Consider the following 20,528-nt stretch of genomic DNA (forward strand, 5'->3'; position numbering starts at 1 on the left):
GTCCAGCTACCAGACAGGTGAAATTTGTGTGCTCCATCTGACACTCATTCCTCTGAATCAGCAGAAATCCTCAGTGCTTCAGATACGTAAATGACAGACACTAACCTCCTGGGCTAGAGGCATTTAATATCCCACAGCATCGGGTCCTGAGTCTGCCCGAAAAACAAGATGCCAACACATTCCCACTACAGTATAGCATTACCATCAGCCAGTGCATTTGTAATACGGTGCTAAAGGTAAAAATCTGTGTGCTGTTTTGGAGAAATTTCAATCATTTTTACAATTTAGATTACAACTGTTTTACCACTGGTAACTAGTTATTATTCAAATGATACGAGGGGAGGCAGAAGAGGAAGATCTGGTAAACAATCCTATTAAAGTCACCTTAAACGCATAACATACAATGCTGAGGTTAATTTTTTTCTGGGTTTCAAGGAACTCAGATCCCCAGACAATGTGATATAACCAACTGTGTAGCACAGTTCCAAACATGCTACATTAACCTCTCTTATTTTTTAATGTTGCCCTCAAAGTTCACCATTTCAGCACCATATTGTTGACTGGAATACAAATTTTTTCCCATTATCACACTTCAGCAGTCAGGACTGGTTTTATAATATAAAACCAAGAAGTTGCCTAGTTTGAAAGGACTTTCAGTCCAAATATGTCCTGTTAGCCTTTTGTAGAAGAGTTCAAACCATTATCTTTGCAATTCATAAATCTGCATTACCTTCCCAATCACTTTTATGCTGGTCACTCTCAAGTAATTCTGTTGAATTTCCCTTCTTTTCTGGAGTTGCATGAAGATGTGCTTCATTTTCCAGGTGTTCCACCTAATGAGAAGCAGAAAGATGTTCTAATTAAAGAATAATGCACAGAAATTGTATTTTATACATACATGGACATTTATGAATACACAAAACATATAGCCACAAAATCTCTCCTGTAATTTACCAATGTTGTGGGTAATGTATTATTCCAGTTAAGAATCTAGAAATCATTCATGTTTTAAAATGTGAAAGGCAGCCCACTGATGCCTCTTGAATCCCCGAAACACTCTGGGATTCACATATTCTAAGAGAATGAACATGTTTTGAAGACATCACCCTAGCTACCTGGTGGCAGAGAACAAAGCAAGCCAGAGACATCATCATCATGACTTCTGGTATCTCTGACTGCACCTCCACAATTAGCTTTTCTCTTTCTGCACTATAGTTACAGCAGCTGCAGCACAAAGAATATCCAGCAAAGATGCTGCAGGGCCCAAGTTTCCAAGAAAACCTCATTCAGGAAGAATATTCCACTCTTCCTGGTTTTTCCTTGCTCCCTCCCTTCCTTGGGGCAGGGCACTTCTAACTCCAGGACAGATTTTCATGCATGGTTCTCTGACAACGAGGGGAATGTGCAGTATAGAAGGGTTACTCCTTATTTCCATCATATTCCAGCTTGATTCCAGCCTTTTCCATCTGGTGAACTTAACCTTCACAATGTTTCCTAGAAATAAGGATGGGATGCATCTCATCCTAATTTCACTTTTCCAGAAGGTCTCATCCCATTGTCACTCAATTTTACTTTCCTGGGCCCCTGAAGAGAGCTCAAGGCTTCCTATATTCATTTGTTTTCATCCATCTCAACAATAGATTCCTACAAGCGGAGGCACAGCCCTTCCTAAAACCCCTCACTCTTTCCCTTGACATACAATGAATTAAATTAAAGACAATCTGAATTTTTTTTGTGGAAATAGGTTTGGGATTGCTTAAAACTGAATAGTAGCTTTTCAAACAACATAGATGTTTCTACAAATGAAGTGTAACCCATAATGTTTTTGACTAAGTAATGAAAAAAAAAAGTTGCACTTTTGTTTGGCTCCTTTTAAATTGAAATTAATTCACTCATTTGGTGAAAAAATAGGTGGTTTACTCTCTTCCAATGGAAGAAGGAAAAAAGTAAAGAAATGTGAGGAAGAAAGAAAAGAAAATGGAGGAAAAAAAAAAAATCACATAGGCTTTCTTCTGCACAGTGATTCTTTTCCAGAAAAGACTTACCGGGGCTTGCTGATTCTTGTTGGTGAAGCCTTTCTGTTTCCGGGGATTTATGGCAATCCTGTGCCTGGCTGCTGAGGTGTCCAGGCAGCCCAGGGGACTGGCAGGGACAGTGAAGTCAACGGGAAGGAAGCTGCTGCCTCGAGAGCCAGGGGCCCCAAGAGCAGCAGAGGATGAAGGACTGATAGGCCTGGAGGAAGCTGCAGAAGGTATCTGTAAAAACACAAACATGGCGTTATACTTTTTGCTCAGCTTCTCCATGTTTCTGTTAGCTTATTCCCCTTCAGAAGCCTGAAATGGCTGTATTTTTGGTCATAAATCCTTACTTTGAAAAGCATGTCTAATGTTGTCTCTGCACAGAAATTACTCGGTTCTGTGTGTTCAGCTGTATGTTACACAGAAGCGAGAAATACCTGTCTTATTCTCTCCCACAGTTAAAGCCTCAGCTGTCCCCTGCCCAGTCACCCTCTGAAAAGCCATTTGCAATATATGTCTGCACCAGCAGGAGACACTGGTGCAGTTTTTATAGCTGCCTTCTCTTCCTGATAATGAGACACACTGCAGGAATGTGTTATTAAAAAGCCACAAAAGTAACAGGGGTACTTTCTCCTTATTATCTCTCAGAAAGTTACCACAACCACTTTCCTCTTAATATCCACTCTCCCAGAAAAAAACAAATGTTTCTCTCAACAAGTGTCCCAAAACCATTGTCCAGATAGTGACGTGGATCTCATCCTCATACCCACGCTGCTCTGGGGGACTAAGCAGCAGGAACCTTAGATTACACTGTCAAATTAAAGGCTTTACAGAAGTGTTTGTAGAGAAACCCCTAAGCATTGCAGTTTGACTGGTTTTGTTACGGTTTTGAAGTGTCGACCAGGCTTTTGCAAAATTTCACACGTGCCCAACAAGCTTCATTCTGTATAACACAGCTGCTACTTTGGCTTTGGCCATAAAGCCAGGTGAAACACAGCCATTTAACTGTGCTTGGCCTTTGAATTTTGGTCTTCTTTAAGCTTAAGATACAACACGGAGTTTACAACATGTATGCTGATAAAGTTTGGAAGATAAAGAAAGCTTCTTACCAACTGACCTTCAAAAATTGTGTAGGTACAACGCTTTGTGTTTAAGGTAACTACAACTGATTTCCTTATTCTCTATTGATTTTTTTTTTTTAATTCCTAGGTCTGAAACAAATCCCAACAGACTGTATTATAACAGATATAGATTCTTCTCATGAAATATTTACACAAAACGACAAAGAGAAAGAACATGTCTAGTTAATAAGTTATTATTATAGTTGTTGTTAATCTTGTTAATAAGCTATTACTATAGTTCTACAAGGTTAATGCTAAACCTGTAAGGATCACTAGAACTTACAAAAATAATAACAGCTACTCATTTCTATATAAAAGCTCTTCTGTCTTCCAATTACAGAATTAATAGTTCTGCTTATTTAATGTACAAACCACCTGAAACTAGTATCTGAGCCACCACTGCATGTAAATGGCAAGTTCCCTACTCCATTGAGGACTCAGGCTATGTTTTTCTCTGAGCACTGACAGTTGGTATCTTCTCTAAAATACAGTGGAGCAGAGACAGACTTTCCACGTTCATGTCTGAGTGTAAGATAAATTTGGTATTTGTTGGTTATTGTGCAGTTACAGGAAGCTGCACACGGGGAATGCTGCAACTAGGAGGCAGATATCCTAAAGAGTGTTTGTGCGAAAAAAACGTCCTCAGCCCCAGAAGCTGAGACCATGCTTTGTTTTTAATCAGCCTGGGCTGAAGATACCAAGGAGGAAGTTAGATTTCTGTAAAGACTATTTGGCAAAGGCAGTGTAAATACCAGTTAATGTCTCTGTGAAGTCACTTGATGCTGGCTTTAAGTGACAGCTCCACATTTATCCTCAGTTAATCAGAAAATGGGTGTCTATTAATGTGGAAGGCACAGAAAATTTCATGGGTGACACATCAGGGTTTTCCACAGAGGCAGCAGCAGCAGGAAGGTCCTTGAAAACCCAGTAAAGTAACACAGGGAAAAGACATTAAGTAACTCTTGTCTGCATCCAAATCAATACGAGAATAAAATGTAAACCACTACATCGTCTGTAACTTCAAATTGCTTAGGATCCAATTCTCTTCTTCCTTTACTAAATATACAACATTGTGAAATGGAATAACTGGTGTAGAGTTCTTGGTGCTCTTCAATATTTTCCTCATCTTTGGGATGAGGTTATTTAATGTAGCAACTTCTTCTGCTAGTTCAAATCCTGGTTTAAAAAAAAATAGCTACAAATGCTACTGGAAAAAAAAAATTTTTTTTTTAGGATTTTTTTTTTAAAATATATATATATAAACATATTGGGCTAAGAAAAATATTTGGGTAAAGGAACAGATGCTGCACTATAGTGAAGCTAGCCAAATCCCTAAAGGGAAGACCCTATAAGTAGGGGAATTCTGTGGAAAAAAAAAAAAAAAAAGTTTTCTCATGTCCCTGCCTTTCTTTCTCATAACAGATGAGGACGCAAGACTGAAAGCACTCTAAAACTTCAGTACCAGAGAGAAAAGGGCTTCTTATATAGCAAGTAAAAAACAGTATGCAGTCTTATAAAATGGAGCATATTAGTCAAAATATAAAATAGGAGATGCATTAATAAAATGTACACTGAAGTAACAATAAAATATGTAAGTTATTAAAAAGTAATGCCAATCTAAGTTACCCAGATCAGCTGGGGCTCTAGGGTTGTCTGACTAGCAGTACGCTTGGAGAGGGAGGCATGACTGTATCTTTCCATCCTTGAAGCAAAAGATCTAGGGATGACCAAGCAGGGAAGTATCTGATCTCAACCACGGACAGGAAAGTTGAGCTGGTCTGCTCAAAGGCTGCTCTCTCCCTTCTCAAAGGCTGGCCAAGGACAGAATGGAAAGGAAAGCTTCCTCAGCAGTGGGGTTTGCACTATTTGACCCTTGAAAGCATGAGGTGAGCAGGAACTCAGCTCAGCTTCAACCAGTAGGGACAGTCAAGGTGAAAGTCACCTAGGTATCTCTCCAAAAATATAACCTCAGTAAATTTTGCCAGGCTGGTCAAGGAATAGAATGTGATGGTCTGACAGCAGAACCTGCTGCTTCTGATGGTCATTTGCAACCCAGAGTGAAATTTGAATTAACACAGACCTTTTCCTGTGGAATACATGGTGCCAGAAATGGCAGATCCTGCAATTCTTTCCAGTGATGAGAGAGAAGCAGGACACTGCTCACAAGCCACTGCCAATGGGGAGGTACACTCAATAAGCTGTAGGTGCTGGTGTTATTTGGGCACTGGGATATGGAAGAGGAATTGAAGTGCTTTGCTGTCCTTCACTCTTGTCCAATTTTCTGTTGCATAACTTTACAGATTCACAGGGTGTTACAGAGCTGACTACACTGTTCACACAAACCACTTACCAGTAGATTTCTGCCTTTCTTTACTTGGTTCATATTCAAAACTCTGTGAGAGGTGTGATTTCGGTATCATTTGCATCGCTCTCGACTGTTCATGAATGGTTTGCTACAATATATTCTACCCAGAACAGATAAAATGAATATTGCTCTGGCTTGATATAGACACAATACACACTGACTCAGAAAAGTTTGTTAGCAGGGAGAATAGCTATTTACCTGTTCATCTTCACTGTCTGTCCCGCCTAAACTCAAAGAGCTATGACGCTGAACAGGGTTGGAGGACTGTGGGATAAAATAAGGAAAAGGGTAAATCAAGGGAAGTATCACACTGAATTACCTGGAACTGGATATACAGTACTAATTATGAAAAAATACAAGAGGAAAGACAAAGGAAGGGTCACTGGAAAGTCCATACCTCACAGAGTAGGTTTCATTTGTTCACTGGAGATCAAAGTAGGGGAACTTTATCCTGCTATGAGATATACCTTTAAGGTCAACCACAAAGAACCGAAACACTGTGCTAGACATATATACAATAAAGCAACAAACACTTTAATGGGGAATTGAGCCAATACATTGTTTAGTTATTTTGTATTTTGGCTTATTGCTTTAAGATCTTCAAATTTACAGATGCTTACATACTCACTGAAATCCAAAATCATGCATCTGCTGTAGAAAGGCAATTCTTAAGAAAGAACTAACCCCAAGACTCTCTTTGAGCCCCATCAACACCTATTCTCACCAGGCTAATAGGATTTTCACTTTCACATGTCAATTCAACTAATAATGCCCTGGTTCTGAGTTATTTCATTCTAAAAACAGTAGTTGTTTAAGATTCTTCTGCAGCTCTCATTATTTCTCTCATAATCTCATTATTTCACTAGCTTTGAAATGCCCCAAACCTCTTCCTCTTTCACAAGTGCAGGAAACTGCCAAATGTCTCCAGCTCTTTGGAGCTCAAAGACGTGGGAAGTTTGTGCAGCGTGTGTACCTCAGCTTGTTCTCAGACTGGAAGTAGTACAGTCACGGTAACACAACACTCACCTGTGAATACTTCACTTTTTATGCTTTCTGCCATACGGACCTGCCAGAAGACACTGCCGTGACCAGAAGCACTCAGTCATATCAACAGAGTTTTTCTCCTCTTTCCCTAATGATATAGGTCACAGCTGCCCCAGCACAGATTTACATAAAACCATAGAAAACTGTACTCAGGAGTATTTGTAAAGCCAGTTCCTAGCTATTCCTCGTGGCGATGAGTCCATAATGCACCTAGGTAACTCATTCTAGTTCTGACTGATTTGTTCTATCAAAAGGTGTCTGGCAGTAGGAAGAGCTTTTAAACCACAAGACAGTTCATTAGTACAAACGGACTTCAATGAACCAAAGAATTATGCTCATTCCTCATTCACAAATGTTGGCCTGAAATGAATAACTCCCGTGGTGTTCTACCCAAACATCATGTCACAATACCAATGGACTGCACAAAAGAAACTGAATGAAAAATGGCATTGAAACACATCTTTGTGGGTGTAGAGGTTTTTTCACAATCAAATGTGCAGGAGGTCACTAAAGTGACATAGTGATTGTACCTTGCTTGCTGAATCTGTCAGAACTTCATGAAGGGTTGAAATTTCAGGAGGGCTTCTAGGTAATCCATCATCTTCAGAAACAGCACCTGCATCTTCCAGTTTCTTTCCAGTTATAACAAGAGGAGGTGATCCAAACCTGATGTTTTGCTGCAACTGAAGCTGTGATTGAAAATAAATTTAGACTTTCAATGGCGTTATCTACAGGGGACACTTTGGACGCTTTTATCCCAGTTGCTCCTATTATACATGCAGAATCTTTTATTTAACAGAAATATTTGAAGTAACAGACTGTTCACAGGAAACAGCCATTAATTAAATTTTATTTAATTACACTCATCAAGGAACCATCATTAGAACAGACTTCTGTACAAAACTAAATCAAAACCAGTTTTATTCAGTAAATTATCAAAGACAAATTTTACCATGCCAGAAAACTTAGACCATTTTTAATATGTTTAAATTTAAACTTTAAAAATTCTTTTATTTTAAGCATTCTTTAAATAATTACATGTACCAGGACACACATATAATCCCACAAAGTACTGTCAGTCCACAGTTCCCAACCCCAAGTTTACGTGGACAACTTTCCTTCCCAAAGCCCTTCCCCAGACATTGTCAGTGTGTCACTACCCTCTCTCACACAATCATCTGAGTCCCACTTCTTACGTAAAGACAACTTAATTCAATTCTGGTCCACCCTAATGAATTGCTTGTTAGTTTTCCCCAGCATCACATCCTGGTCCTGTCTACAGCAAGAATGATAACAACAGCCAGGAACAATTTTGTTTGTAAAGGAGTATGGAGTTTCTTTTCCAAGACTGCACAAAAAAATGCTCTGGCAGGCCCTGACCCTGGAAAAATCAAACAAAGTCTGTAACCTCACAAGCAGCCAGATGTTCCCTCAAACTAAAAAAGTTCCAAACTCAGGAAACACCATTACAAAAACTCTTGGCTTAAGTCTTTCAGCTATGTCAAAGCTGGAATACAGACAACATCTGAACAGAATCTTTGTCCTTAAACTCCAAATGTCTCATCTAAATATCCCCAAGATAAACATGCAGACCTGTTTTTTCTGGTCCTTTGCTTATTAAACCAGATTTGGAAATTCTAGGCCTAATTCTGTGCTGTTCTGCAAGCTATGCATTCATTTCTATCACTGCAAAATAAATCTAAGCAGCTGTCATTCTAATTCAGTGAGATTCACTTGGAACACAACTCCTATAACTACCCAGGGTACCACAATGTCATCCTTTTATCCTTCAGTCTCCCTATTTAAACAGCTTTCTTGCCCTCTTACCCACATTAGTCAAGTAAGTATCACCAATACAGTCTGCAAAAGGAGGACTGAAGACAAACTGCACAAAGATTGCAATACATGGGCAAAACAAGTAAGACATACAACAAATCTGTCCACTTCATGCGGAAGAAAACACAGAAAGTCAATTCTGCTCTCCTCTTTTCATAACTTCCCATCTTTGATTTATTAAATTCATTAGATGTAGACAGCAAAGTGTTACGGTAAGAAACTTTGAATTTACAGTCTGTCTTCTACTGGTAGAAGTCTACATTGCTAAGAAAATATCAGCTTTTGTTAGTGCTTGGCTTTTAGTCTGACAAGTGTCAAGCTCACAGAAACAGATTGTCCTTTATGGCTACGAAAATAGTGCTGGCAGTATTAAGTCACCATGCAGGATGATGCATGGATGAAGAGAGGGCACAGTGGGCTGGAGCTAGCATGAAAAGAGCTTTTTTTCCCCTTGATGAAGTTCTGTCATATATAAACACGACTTCTCCTGCCTCTCCTATTGTTATGCAAAAAATACCCTGAATTGAAGGTTGGCTTATTTTGCCTCCTTATGGATGAACAAGTCCCTCTGTGCATCCTCTGTTACTTAATATGTGATGCAATTGTGTTTTGCAACATGAAGCTCACACAGGGCAAAGGAAGAATTTCAATGGCCTTTGGCTGCCTTTTATCAAGAGTTTGTTTTCAGTCTCTGGAAAAACCTTAAACTTTTATCTCAGTGCTCTAAGCTGGGCAGTTATTTGAATGCAATTAATAAAACCAACAGTTGATAAGGGAGCTGTCAAGGAGGGTTCGGTATGTGCCTTGGAAGAAGGAAATGACCTAGCAGAATACACTATCCTTTGCTGGCAGAGAGCTGAAGAATAATGATATAAATAAAGCTGTCACTAAGAATGCCCCGACTTATCCATCATCACACACACTTACACAGCCCCTGGTGCTAGCATGTTCTGTGAAAACATCACAGCTAGATGTTCAAAAAAGAAATGCCTTTATAACAAATAACAGTGTAAGGGGCACTCTGCAGTATAAATAGCCTTAATCCAAAAACAGTAGCTATGAAGTAAAGAATAGGAATCCCATTGGAAGAGGACATGCTCATTAAGGAAAGATCCAGCTCACAGACTCTTGGAAACATCTCAGTTGCACATTATGGGACCTGGGCAAGGCCTAAAGTACCAAAACTGCTCAAAGAAGCAACTTCCAAGAGGTAGAGACGATCCAAAAGCAGTCATTCTGTTTGGCTTTGGATACTGAAGTCAACAAAGTCTTACGATGCACAGCAGAGGCATAAGAGAGTTTCCTAGGAGACAGCTAATACAAAACAGCACCACAAATGAGGGCATGATGTTCTCACCTGCAAAGTTTTCACTCTTCCAGGTATGTTTTCCTGAGATGACACGTCCCCGGCCACACCTCCTGGTACAGATTCAAAAATGAAGACACTGTCATGCGACAAGGCTTTGTTTCCCATGCTTCCTTTGGGCCTGGAAGGGAGGAAGAGTGGTCATTGCACTGCATATAGCTCTGAGACTTCTTTGCGCCACATCACCATGGTGATCATAAAGAGACCAGGGTGGGATGCATCCCACTTCAGATTTCTGCACGTTAGCTGTCTGAAGTAGTCACTGCTAGCTCCTTCTACACTCAGAAGGGAGGAGGAAGAACATTTTAGAAAGCTGATTGAACGAAAGTGTCTATTGTAGGATGTAAGCAGTAACTGTATTGAACATGTGTCCCAGTCTCTGTGGGCTAGAAAGAGAGCCCAAGGTAATTAGGTGTTGCCAACATGTAATTGGACACTTCCAACACCCAGGGAAGCCTACAATACAGTGGAGGGCCACAGAAGTCCCGTGCCCTCTTTTGGTGGGAATGGGTCCAGCTTTGAGACATTCCAGATGCAATCTCTGCAGCCTTGTGTTGTCACACCTGCCAAAGACCATATTGTTTCGTCCATTCTTGCAAATGCCCCCAGAAAATGTAATTCCACTACATTAGCAAGCTTGATTAATATCTTCTTGGGTCCAACAATAAATATAGTTCCATTCACCTGTATCATGAACACCACCAAATCCCAAACACATACCAAAATATAGATGGGCCAAGTGTCTAAGGCTATAGTTACGTAGCCATGGCCAAATTAGAGTAGCCAGGTAAGATATTACTGCCCTGCTTCTATGTTCACTGGGTGGTCAGCCCAGTGAAGCACAGATGAGTTCCAACTACATCTGTTAATTGAGTTATAATCAACTGAGATTGATTGGGGTTTTTCTGCTAGGCTGTGCAGGGCATGTTTTGCACTTGGGTAGCATGACAAGGAAGGCTCCAAATCTTTTAGTCACCGAGTTCCGCAAGCGTAGGCGCACTGTCTGTACATTAGTTTGTCCAAAAGACCACAAGTATGGCCTCTCTCAGGATTACATTCTGGCACTTAACTGGGAAACAACAGAATACTCGTGTTGTTGGCTGCCAGCCTCATAACCTCCAAATTACAAGGATTCTTTGGCTCCGCTGCCTTGCAGGTTACGCCCACTGCTTCTGAAAGTTTCACTCAGGGTAACAGAAGACGATTAGAAACAAAACTTGACAATAAAGAAAATCCAGTAAGTTTAACAGCCTTCTGCAAGGAAACCAAACAGAAGGGGGTTCTTATTTGCCTAGCCCCAGACTCTCTCTTTAATTTAGAAGAAAGCCCTGAAAGACAGTTAACTTTGATAATGCAAATATGCCATATTAAAAAAAAAAATAATAAATAAAAATAAAAAACACAAGTTACAATAACAATAAAAAAACCCAACTTTTTCCTCCTGCATCCTGCAAACAGTTATGCCAAGTCTCACAGCAGGGCAAAATAGTTTTTCTCTATGTCTGTGTTGTGTTCAGGACAGCCTGAGCTCTTTCTATCACAGCTCAAGTCAGAGTTCATGCTTTCTCTCACAATATGTACTAGTCAGTGTCTGTGATAATTTATAAGACAGCAGTTCTACGCACCAGTAAGCCCTTCTCTTAGTTCATCATTAAATTGAATAAAGCCATCACACGTTTCTTTATGTTAGATTTTACGGAGCCATTTTCAGCATGAAAGACACTCTACATAGGCAAGACAATAATTTTGCTGCATTCAGTCATTTTCAGCATTAAATACACTGTACACAGGCAGGACATAATAATTTTGCTGCATTCAGAAAGCCAGTGTCACAGAGCTTTTATTTACTGTAATGTACATTCATTATTAGCTGATATATTTTCTTTTACTTATTGCATGGAATGTACATGCATTAGCATGTATTGATCTTTTTCATCAGGGATTTCCTCATTTCTTTTACTTCGTTTAGTAATAAAAGCAGAGGTTTCCTTGTTCCTGAGTCTGTCAGTACAAGACCTGTTTCTTTCTTTCATTCTTTCTTCCTTTCTTTTTCTCTCTACATATACATCATGATGGTTGAACTTGATGATATTGAAGGTTTTTTCCAGCCTAGATGATTCTATTTGCATTTGCAAGAGAATTACTGTATTTCTGCCTGGCAGTGGCAAAAAGAGCATTGGATTAAATATAGAATTAACTGCAGCTTTAGTACAGATGAGTATTTTATGTGCAAACATACATTCATGTGTAATTCCAGGCAGTGTATTTATATTTGCACTGATGTTTAAGATGCACTGTTAGCTAAACACCCAGATGTTTTAGCTCCCATATTTCCAGTGCTGATTTCCCCATACAAAGGTTCACTGAGTTCAAATGCAGCACCCCTCAAGCTGCTATGCTTGAGGAAATGATGGAACTCTCAACACAACGTGCTTTAACCTTGCCATCAAGGAAGTTTTTCCATTTGCATTCAAAACTCGCGCCTCTCAGAAGACAAAGAGGCAGTGGCACGTAATGCTCCCTCGTCCTTCACAGATGACCAACCCCATTGATTCCTTGCAGCACCATGACATCTGAGCACATCCCTTTGGCTTCTGCAAGAAACATTTGGCACACCTGGGGGTTTGGTCTCTGGTTAGTATTAAAAAAATTAGATCTTAAAAAAAATTACATGATTAAAAAAAAAGAAGAAAAGAAGAAGGAATAAAATAAAACAAGTGCTTCTGCCTCAAGAACAAACAGACAGCAGCATTGTTTTAGGATTGCCTTTGGTATTCTGTATGCCAGGAATTGCAAAGCGCAGGGCCTGACTATAAACCCTTCAAATCTGTATTTCCACTGGCTTTCAGGATCAGGTCTTCCAAAGGATTAGGCTGTTCAGTCTCCCTTGGTATCTACAACGTGTGCTCATACCATGCAGAGCCTGGACATGACAGGGTTTTCAAATAGCACAAACATACCCTCTCATTTTTTTACATTGTCCATCCAATCCTATCTCTAAGGGAAAAATCAGAGGGGTTTTACTCACTTCCTGATCTCTGGTCTTAAAAAACAGTTTTAAATCACTGGAGGATAGTGCTGAGGTAAACAGCAGTTGGACTTGAAGTACTTGGTTAAGGGAAAGACAAAAGAGTTCTCAGACACACAGCCTCTGGATCTGACAGCTGATTTTAAGCCAGGCCCCTCTATGAGCTCTCAGAGCAAGCTCAGCCATTTCTAAGCCTTTTGGACTGGGTTAGCTGAGTCACTATAATTCCCCTTACCCTAGGGACTGGTTGTGTGGTCACTTTTTTTGCTGCTGTTATGCTAACAAACAAAATGAAGAGATTATTTTTTCCTTAAACCCAAATCATTTTTATGATGCTGTGGTATAACAGAGAGAGTGAGGAAGGGTGGGGCAGGGAGGCACAAGTACCCATGAGAAAGTAACACCTACAAGTTGCTCCACCAGAAGAAACCAGTAGTGTCCAGCTGCACCTAAGGTCATTAGTGTATCATTGATGATACACTGCATTTAGCAGCAACGGTGATTTCAGCATCTAGTCACCCACTCGTGACCTCTGCCAGTGTCCAATGTCCCCTCCAACAACACCCTGCAAACTGTGGGATGTGGCCATTGTACCATCACATTAGGTTAGTCTGTAGCTCCACAACCCAAGGCCTAAGGTACACCAAAGAGGAGCCTCAGCAGCTAACGGGGGAGGTGGGGAAGGCTGGAAAGCAGCCAGATTACAGGCTGCCAGATACTAATCCATGACACCCCTGGTGAGAGACAAGTATGTTCAGAGGGTTGTCCCAGCCTAGATACAGAATAGTTTCTATTACACTAACTGAAAAAAGGACACGTTTTATGAAATGACACATTCAGGGACCTGAGAATTGTTCTGCACACACCTTGAGGACTGACAAACCTCACTTGTGCTCAGCCCTTCAGGGCGGCTGACACAAAACTCCAGGCCTTCTGTAGTTCTCTGTACAGAAATGGCAGCATAAAAGTTAAACTAAGCAGAAATCTCATTCTGAGAACACATCACAAACCATAACAGAGAGCACCATTTATGCTAAAAAACAGCAACTCAACTTTACATTTATTCCCCATACTAGCAGTACTCCATCGTCCTTCCTTGTAAAGCTGCTGCTGATCAGATGTTCCAGGACAGATTTCAAAAGCTAAAACCAATCAAAACAATCTGGGCTATCTGCAGTTTTACAGACGAGGAGGTTGGATCACCCCTGCCCCTGGCTGCCCTCCCCCTCCTCTCCACCATGGCTTTGGAAGCACATAGCAAAGAAAGAGGAAATTCCTGGAATTCCTTCATCAGCATTAGGGCTTGTTTTGCACAAACTTGGACAGAGGTTGCTCCTAAGGGGCCAGCCCGTGCTTTCATCCCATTGCAGCAAGAGGTCTGCTCTTATTTATTTATTTTCCTTCCCCGCCAGCTTACCCAGCCTCCTTCGGTGAATGAAGTGCATTAGCCTCGTCGAGCACAGAGATGCTGACATCGCTGCTGGACTGGCTAGGTTTTAAATTACTCTCCCCCCTGGGAGGTGAAGGCTCTTTCCTTTTCTTCTTGGCAAAGAAGTTCTTGAAAGTCTGAAATTTGGATTTTTTCTTTCCTGCAACAAGACAAAAATGAAAATTTATGGAAGTTGGAGGTGTTGCTTAGCTTGGAGAATGTTTTCCTCTTAAATTTTGAAGGAAGCCTATGGACAGCCACAAGCAGGAGCAGCCCATTGAGTTTTAGTCAGCTGCCTTGTAAATAATTCAGTGCTGGAATCCAGTGAAAGGTGAAGCCGCAGTTCTTAGATGTGCTGCCTACAAAGCAACACTGGCATTAAGCTAACAATGGTGGTGCCTACTTAGGTTCCAGTTTAGAAAAAATACACAGAGAATGTATCACAACTGAAAAATGGTCATGCAAATCACACTTAATATTTTTTCAGTAAAACAATTAACATTTTAAAGTCTTTAAATGTTGTTTCATTTAACTTGGTTTATTTCTGCTTTTTCTTTATTCAGGGTTGTAAGGAAACAAAAAGATTAAAACTGGCAAAGGAATCTATAAACCCTAAAACCAAAAGATCCGTTTCCACACTAAATTAGTGCCCCAAATTAAAATCAACAACTCCTCCAAGGTCAATGGAGCAAGCTTAAATTAAGACATTCCCCTGCAGAACATGAAACCCCCAAACATAGCAACCCTAAGAACATGATTAGAAAACTGCTAAGCTGACTTCACATTTTCCATTGTCCAAATGAAAAGAAATACAAAAACAGAATAGACCGTAAGAAACATAATTGACTTCTTTCATTTTTAATAGCCTTAGATACTTTAGCATTCTTATTTATATTTTCTTTCAGCACACAAGAGCTGTGTTTTGTCACTGACATTGAGGGGTCATTTTGGGGTGGTTTGGGCCAAGCTATTGTACTGACCCCCGGGACTGACTTAAATACATATGCAGAGCAATAACATCACTGCATATCAGAGCCAAATTCATTGTTCAATTAATACTTTACAGCAGTTGGCATAATAAATGCTCACAGCTGGAGGATTCCTTAATAAGCAAGGCATTCTTTCCACACAGTTATTGTCTTCTCCCAGCAATGATTTAGTCGGCAATGCTCTGCCTCAACGTGTGCCCTGTGTGCATAGGGATTTCTGCCAACAAGCCTTATCTGGGCTGAAACTGTGCCACCGCACAGCTGCATCGTGCATCAGACAGTGGGCACTTTGAGAAGTAAACAATGACACTGAGACCTGCTCACCCTGTCTCCTCCCAGCTCTCGAGACCAGTGTCAGCAGCACGCATCAGGACGTACAAGGATGCTGCTACACCGACCGGCACAGCCTGACGAAATGGCAACTCTCTGCAGAGTGGTAGCTGCCAAGGAAGACCTGCACTTTGCTTTTCCAGTGATTTGGGCTGTCACTGGGACCAAGCTATCTTTCCAATAATATAGTGTAAAACAATCATTGGATTTCCACTCACCTAAATAACAACGAGATGTGGTGCTCCTATGGAGGGTTTATCAGCAGAAGATCTCAAAAAGCTGTGTATCAGGCAGTAAGTGAATGATGTAGTCTCAGAAAACAAAGGATAAATTGCCTCCCTTGGATGCCAGAGCTGAGCCCAAAGCTTTTAGAGTTGTTAAGACTCTGCCATGGGGCTCAATGAGTTTCACACTGGGCCAGAGCAGGAGATGGTACGGAAAGACAGGTCACACAGCAATCAGAAGAGCAGAGTGCCTCCCAACGAAAAAAAGTGTGTTGACTAAGACTTTAGAAAGTCTTTAGAAATGCCTCTCTACCATTACTACCATTCACATCAGTAGCTAGACAACTTATATGGCAATCTCCTAGCAAACTTGACAAAGCAGAACTGGTTTATTTTAGGTTAGCAAAATGGAAGATTAAAACAAAACAGCACCCCAAAATTATCAATCCATCAATGTCTGCTAGCGCACTCCAGTGACTCAAAGAACAAAATGGCATCTCTGCTGCGTGCAGAGAGCTTTGCAACTTAAAGGCAGTCTAAATGAAAAATAAGGACATTGTCAGATACAGCGGACAGCTGTTAATGACAATAAGTAAGTTTGATTCTAGTGGAAGTATTGCTGATGAGCATAATTAGACACTAGTATTTCCAGAACCAGGAGAATGTTCAAAAAAAAAAACAAAAAACAATCCACAACCAACAAAAAAAAAAGAGTGGTCCTAAGGACAACTAAGAAAAAAAGACACAAGTCCTTCCACAAAGGAGAACACTGCCAGGGAGAACACTCCAAATACTTGTTTAGATCAGAAGTGGTGCTAACTTTAGAATGGAGCCTATGGAAAAGGTTCACAAGCACTGCCAATTAGTAAACCTCAGCTGGCATGGGACAATACTTGGGTATCGTTGTGAACGGAGTCCTCTGTTACTTCAGTACCTTCTCTAGCCTCTGATTTATTTCTGATGTGCGGGGCACATCCCCTCCAGCAATAATTCCCCTTCAGCTGCGCTCTGCTCAGCTGCATGCCTTCAGCTCTTCCAGATGAATGAGAAACACTCCGTTGCCCTGCAGCTCCAGAAGATGGGCACTTGCCATGTTATTACGCAAAGAAGATAAAATCACCCCTAGACACTTTGTGCTGCATGTAGATGGAAACTGTGGGGCTGCTCTGCGTCGGAGCATTTGACAGTAAAGGCACAGCTCAGAAAGATGGTGTTCAAATCAGTTTCCTGCTGAAAACTGAAGCACTTTGTGCTGCTGGTTCTGCACGCTGGTAAAGGGATGACACGTTTCATTTAGAGGTGTCTACATTTCAGTGCACTGTGAAGTAGCCCAACATATCCTTAAATTGGCGCTCTATGATAATTCAACTTATTGAATAATGTGCAAGAGGACCTTATGACTTAAAATGAAAAAAAGCTGTTGCATAACAAAAACCTAGTCAAAACAAGGAGAGAAAATCCAAGCTCAGACAACTGCCTATTCCCCATTCACCCACTGACGAATAATGATTCTTGATTTTTATATGCTTACAAGTTGCCAATATTCAATTAAGACATTAAAAACAAAATATTAAATTTAAAGGCAACTGCCCTAAAAAGCAAAAGTCCTCCCCAAAATGAACTCTAACAATTTAGCCCATTATAAGAGAAAAGGAGCAGAAATAAGCATTTGTTTTTTCCGCAAAGTTTATTTATTCTATATTTTTTACTGTTTGTATATTGCCTATTTCATGGTTTCACCTGTACACTGAGAGAATTAACACTCTTTTTGCTCACTGTATAGCTCTTCCCTATAATATAGAAGAGAGAAAGATACTTCTACCAGTGCAAATTTGAGACTGTAAAAAGCGGAGGGAATATCTGATTTAGAAGCTCATTTAGAATATTTAAATCAAATGGTTCATTTAGGGATATTCTGTGCTCTCTGTCTTCTAAGGTGCACTCAGGAGGTACTTCCATTTTTTTCTTCAGCTCCAAAAACTAGCTATTTTCATGAATAAAAATACAGGATAAAACACACACACTCACACACAGAGACAAGATTCTCAAAAAAACACCATGATTCTAGCTTCATAAAAAAATACTCAAGGCTGCCAGACAGGCAATAAAATTGTGATATATAGCAAAACTAGCACTGGGCACTGAGAGTTTTTGGACAATTACTTTGTCACTACCACTAAGAAGAAACAGCGTGCACTGGAAACTCTACAACTAATCAGACAATAACATAACCCCCAAGAAATTAATCTAATTGACTAGATTGTGAAGAGTGGGAATTTTAGCCTCCTAAAGCCTTTCCGTTATAAGCCACTAAAAAGAGTTATAGGTGATGCAATCCTACCTTACATGGGAAATAAACAAAGGAACTTCCAAAAATTAAAACAACAAGAACAGCAAAACAAGATAGGTTTTTCCAGGTCTGGTCAAGTGTTTCTTGAATATCTCAGTAATAGTGCAGCTTTTAACTTCTTAAAAGTTTGGTTCAGTTAGAACCAGTTAGAGACAGAAATATTCCTGGTCTTTTTAGAGCCAACACTTCAGTCAGCAAGTCATCTCCTGCCTTCCTTGTCTGCAGGGTCAGAATTTGATCCATTTTCTGAACATTCTCCAAACCTGAGCACAAAAGGTGCACTTGGGGGTTTCACACAAGGTCACCAGCGTGTCACAAGTAGCACTGGACAATGTCATCAACTAGGTTATAAATTCAGGAAACCAGCCGCCACTGGGCATCCATCACCCCTTCCTTCACCACTGTCCATCTGTCACGCAGGGTTCAACTAAGAGCTGCTTTGCCATTTGATTCTCTCTTGTACCAGTATTCTGGTGGTGGCAAATCTATTTCTAAAGGAAAAAGGGAGCTGGTCTTTGAAACACTGAAACATTGAAGATGACTGTGAAACATTAGCCAAAAAAAAATCAACTGGTATGACAGCCACTTCTGAAATGCTTCAGCTATTGTGGTATTCTTCATACTTGCTTAGCTCCTCAAGAAAAGGCTGAACGCCTGCAAAAGGGATTTGCTTTAATTAACACAACTCTGGCATAAGTAACATATTTTCCTTTCTTGTCTATTATTCCATTCCCTCATGGCTGTTTGCATCAGCCCATGCCACTAGATGAAAGAGTAAGTAACAAATGGTTGTCTGTGGCCAGAAGCAGAGAATAAAGCTGCAGTAGGGGCACTCGCAGCTCCCACAGGCAGAGGCTAATACAACAGTTGGCTAACATGCTCAGCCCCCAGCTCCGTGGCATCCACCAAAGCAGGCACGACAAGCAGCTATTCAAGCTCTTATGTCCTGTTTTTTTGAAAATCCAAGGCAGATTCAGAAAATACTAACCTCCATCACATTATGATCCTCCAGTACTGCACATTAAAGGTCCTTTCCATAATATTGCCAGCTGACAAAGCCACACAGAAAAAAAAAAACAAAAAAAAAAAAACTGCAAAACAAGTCACCAGAGACGTTTCCTCCAACTTGAAAAAAATAAACCTTGACTTCCAAATCAGCTCCACATTTGGAGAACTGCTGCTTACCTGCGCACTCTTCAACAGTCTCTCCTGTTTCAGGTGACTGTATGACGTCTGTTGGCCCCGTAGCCATGATATAGTTACTGAAATAGAGATGAAAGCATTGGTTAAATTTTAGTCCACCTTCTCAGAATATTACGATCCCACCCTGCAGCTGGGAAACTGAGTTCCCAAATGCTCATCACAAACAGAGCCTCACACACTTGTTTTGCACCTGAGCCACAGAACTTTTCCACATTTTTCAGTGACACTTAATTCTCCAGCCAAAACTAATAAACCAGTCTTACTTCGTGCCAGTACATCTCTCTTTTTAGGAATCCAGGATCAAAATCTGTATTAAATGAAAATGTGACCAGCAAGGACTGTAATGCTTCCCAGCCTCAGAATAATGAATCTTTATGCACACTCTTTGCTACAGACTGACAGCTCCATGCTGCTGTAAAAAACATTCTAAAAAAGAGCTCTGCTGCCGAGGGTTCATGTATTACAATGTCCTTACAGCAAGCACCAGGCTAGCCTGTCAGCATTATTAAAATTAGTTAAGCACCAGCACTGAACCATCATTCTGGGCTATGCTGCATTTGTGGAAACCAATAGATCAAATTTATTTTGGTTCCAGTGCAATCAGCTTTTAGCCACAAGCTTTGAAACCTTATCGCAAGCAGGGCTATTGATCAACCACATTAGCTGATGGCATCATCTTCCTCCCCGATGAAAACAAAAGTTCAGTCTAGTTTTAAGATCATTCAATGCTAACTGGCTCCACTTTGTATTTTCCAAGGCTCCTAAGTGGGTGTCTGTCAGAAACAAAGGGATTAGGCAGCAGACCGCAAGAGTTACAGTACAAATGTCAAGCAACAATGGAAACGTGACAGTTTAGCAAGGCAGCTCATAAATACTGTCCTTTGTTAGAGGAGATATCCAAGTGATACATTTACATAGTTAGCAGTTCCAATATGCTGTGTCAGGTCTTAAAGAGTAAGAAATCTTCACAAACAAATGAAAATACCCCCACAAACAAATCCTGCCCCCTTTTCTGCACAGACAGGGTCTATTTTCCACCTCAAGTGGTACAATACTGCTAAGTTACGTAACTTAGGTGCCTATTTGGCCAGTCAGCAAACTCTTGTATTTCTTCTGTATCAGCCACACCTATAATCCGTTATGGTGAAGAGCACCAGTACTGCCCTGAGTCCATGGACAGCCCAAGTCCTCAGATAACCTTAAAAGAGAAGGTGTGCAGAGGCAA

The 20,528-nt window shown here is 40.5% G+C and overlaps 1 protein-coding gene across 8 annotated transcripts in view; it reads right to left on the reverse strand.

The window, feature by feature from the left end:
• KIAA1210 overlaps positions 1–20,528 on the reverse strand; it is a 61,196-nt gene that overhangs the window by 10,125 nt on the left and 30,543 nt on the right. For 7 of the 8 annotated variants that reach the window (XM_080553980.1, XM_080553976.1, XM_080553978.1 and 4 more), the window contains 7 exons: positions 19,286–19,362; positions 14,196–14,367; positions 9,742–9,871; positions 7,079–7,237; positions 5,703–5,768; positions 2,046–2,255; positions 731–833 (listed from right to left, as the gene is read on the reverse strand). In XM_080553980.1, coding sequence (XP_080410106.1) covers positions 731–833; positions 2,046–2,255; positions 5,703–5,768; positions 7,079–7,237; positions 9,742–9,871; positions 14,196–14,367; positions 19,286–19,352 — 907 coding nt within the window. In that variant the 5' untranslated portion in view covers positions 19,353–19,362. Of the gene's footprint in view, positions 1–730; positions 834–2,045; positions 2,256–5,702; positions 5,769–7,078; positions 7,238–9,741; positions 9,872–14,195; positions 14,368–19,088; positions 19,150–19,285; positions 19,363–20,528 lie in introns of all 8 variants that reach the window. The other variant, XM_080553981.1, reaches the window with a different exon arrangement.

The sequence above is a fragment of the Anser brachyrhynchus genome, assembly GCF_964034855.1.
Source record: "Anser brachyrhynchus genome assembly, chromosome: 13".
NCBI lineage: Eukaryota > Metazoa > Chordata > Aves > Anseriformes > Anatidae > Anser > Anser brachyrhynchus.